This window comes from Sinocyclocheilus anshuiensis, unplaced genomic scaffold (assembly GCF_001515605.1).
Source record: "Sinocyclocheilus anshuiensis isolate Anshui unplaced genomic scaffold, SAMN03320099.WGS_v1.1 scaffold1136, whole genome shotgun sequence".
Lineage (NCBI taxonomy): Eukaryota > Metazoa > Chordata > Actinopteri > Cypriniformes > Cyprinidae > Sinocyclocheilus > Sinocyclocheilus anshuiensis.
The window spans coordinates 513,874-516,929 of NW_015548521.1; the positions used below are offsets into that span (position 1 = coordinate 513,874).

General features: G+C 37.8%; 1 protein-coding gene across 1 annotated transcript in view; it reads right to left on the reverse strand.

The window, feature by feature from the left end:
• The window catches only part of LOC107656813 (piwi-like protein 2), a 60,414-nt gene that overhangs the window by 35,986 nt on the left and 21,372 nt on the right, over positions 1 to 3,056 (reverse strand). The window contains exon 5 of the mRNA XM_016444760.1: positions 1,342 to 1,459. Coding sequence (XP_016300246.1) covers positions 1,342 to 1,459 — 118 coding nt within the window. The remainder of the gene's footprint in view (positions 1 to 1,341; positions 1,460 to 3,056) is intronic.

Below are 3,056 nucleotides of genomic sequence, written 5' to 3' on the forward strand. Positions count from 1 at the left end.
GTTTTCATCAACCAGTCAAAATTTACAGCAGGGCATGCAAATTCTGTCCGTTTTTGGCCAGACAGAAACTGCACACAGGCTGAATGTAAATATAAGTCTCTGTAAATCCACTCGCTGACAGCAGGTGGCGCTTATGGAAAAGCAGAATTACAGCTGTTTCTCGTAACCTCAAAGCAGTATTGCTGATTAAGAAAACTTCCTTTAGGTATTACATTGAGCGAAGATGAAAACAAAATGCCATCGAATCGTTTCTGAAGACAGTCAGAACCTTCAGAGGTACATTCATATAATTAATTAATTAATCTATTCATTTGTATAATTCCCTTGGCACTCTTTTAAAACCTCCCAGCTTCTCCAAAACTACTCTGCGTGCTGTGCGCACGTGAGACTGTCACTTAAAACTGTGCTTTATGCTGGATAGTATTAATTCATCCTCAATTGTTCAAATCGCGGTAATCAAATATGGTTATTAGGGATGCACCGATACCACTTTTTCCAGTACTCGCCCGATACCGATACTTTTATTTTTGGTACTTGCCGATACTTACATTGAGCGAAGATGAAAACAAAATGCCATCGAATCGTTTCTGAAGACAGTCAGAACCTTCAGAGGTACATTCATATAATTAATTCATTAATATATTCATTTGTATAATTCTTTTAAAACCTCTCAGCTTTTCCGCCCTGTTTTCACTCAAAACGAAACTACTCTGCATGCTGTGCGCACGTGAGACTGTGAAAACGGTGCTTTATGCTGGACAGTATTTATTTATCGCGAGTTGTTCAAATCACGGTAATCTAATACGGTTTTAATTATAATTAAAACATGAAACGGTAATACTAACCGTGGGGAATTTTATCATGATTTATCGTCAAACTGGTAATCGTTACATCCCTAGCCCTGAATAAATTGGAGTATTACTATAAATAATTCTACATGATAAAAAGAAGGAACGGTATCGGTGATCGGATCGGCAGATACTGCTTTCTGGGATCGACGATCAGTGATCGGCCTCAAAAATCCTGATCGGAGCACCCCTATTTATTTCACATTAAACCTAATAGAAAAGAGGAAGGGATGATCACGGTGACGTTTGAATGGAGCGATCTGTCACGCCACAGCAGAGAGCATCAAAACGGCATTTATTGTTTGAATTTCCTGAAAAAAACTGACATAATTTGAAAGATTAGACTTTCAATGAAGTTCCACTCATGCAGTGGTTAATACAATGCTGTATTTGTTCGCAGTACCGCAGGTACGAATATGTGAACCATTACACCCCTAGTAATTACGTGCATTTAAAGTGAAAAAACAAACAAACATCTAACATGCACACAAACCTCTTCAAGACGTTTTGGCAGATAGAGGATGGATCCGTCAAAAGCCACTACCTCTCCTGTAGTAGGCCGATGCTCCTTCATCATACCAAAGCGCATACCGAGAGACTCAACGTTCGGCCTGAAATTCAACAACTGCCATTAATCAGGTTTTCTCTAAAAAAAGATGCAGCTAATCGTAATTATTCAATCAATACTGGTTACTACTGTATATAAGGCATGATCTACTTTAGTTTGACAGGCAGAGGCATGTTCCCATTAAATAATGCATACGAAAGTGCACTAACACTAATTTGTCTTCATACTTTGCAGGCCATTATTGATCATCTTGAACAATCAATATTAGACAGCATTAGCACTGAACAATGCATGAGGTAATGTCTGAAGTTTATGCTTGTTTCCATTCTTCCATCTTCTCAACTCTTGCACGCTCTACTATAATTCTATTTTATCTACTCGTTTTCTTTTTTATTTAGAAAAAGAAAAAGAAAAAACACTTGACCCTCTTAACACTTGCACTCTCTATTTCTATTCTAACTACTTGTTTTCTTTCAAAAGAAAAACAAAAAAGAGCCTAACACTTGCATTCTCTATTCTTTTGACTTGTTTAAAAAATCATAAGTGCCCTACTGTAACCGTGATGTTAACTTGTTTAAAATAATCTAGCACAATAAAAACACATCTGGTCATACAGTATACAGTAAATTCAATACAGCAGCCACCAAAGACTTAAAAACTATATTTTTAAACTATATTTTGGCAAATGTGCCCAAATCCGATTTTTTTGCTCACACGTGACTCGGATCTGTTTTTGTCATGACAGTGTGAACAGCACAAACCGCATGGAATCTGATCTTTTCAATTCCGATTTGTGCCACTTCCATATGTGGTACTAAATCCGATCCATGTCAGATGTTTTGCAATGTGACCGCAGTGTGAACAGTCATGTCGGATTTCATGCGACTTTTACGTCACTCTAGATCGACATTCGTCATAATTCCGCACTGACGGGAGACACTTCAGAGATTTTTTACATACCCAAAGTTATCAAGACGGTAGCGAAAGGTAATCAGTGGAAGTGTAATGTGTCAGAACTCATAAGAATTACAGTGACAACCAGTGTTAATTTCGTCGACGAATAATTTTCGTCAACGACATTTTTTTCATCGATGAAAACGAGAACTGGCGGGACATAAGCTAACATACACTTGCTGCACATCGCATAAAACGTTCAAAAATTTCAATATGTGGGAGTAAGAGAAGAGCAGACATTTAGATAAATCTGACGACGCAAGAGAGAACTCAATTCTGTCCAGTTTTTTGAGCGCAGACACTGAAGCATACACACACAGATAGCGCATCTCACAGCGCGCGAGTACTCTCTCGAGTCGCATGAACGGAGAATTACACACAAAATGATGTTGAATTGTCCGTTTTGACGAGTATTCACGGTAACAGTTGATTACGTCTTAAGTGAACGTAAACAGCAGGGAGAACATGTATCAGTACATTGCATCCAGTGCAGCTGTGCATTTGGATTTAAAGGGACAGCAGCCTAATTTAGTTGCTATTGTCCAAGTCATTGATGTTAATCAAGCAACAACAGAAAGACAGAAAATCACACACTGCTCTTGACTGAAAACTTTAGTAGCCCTAAAGATTAATCTAAATTTATTTATAGAAATAAATATGTCTGCTTGAAAGAATGAAGAATATGG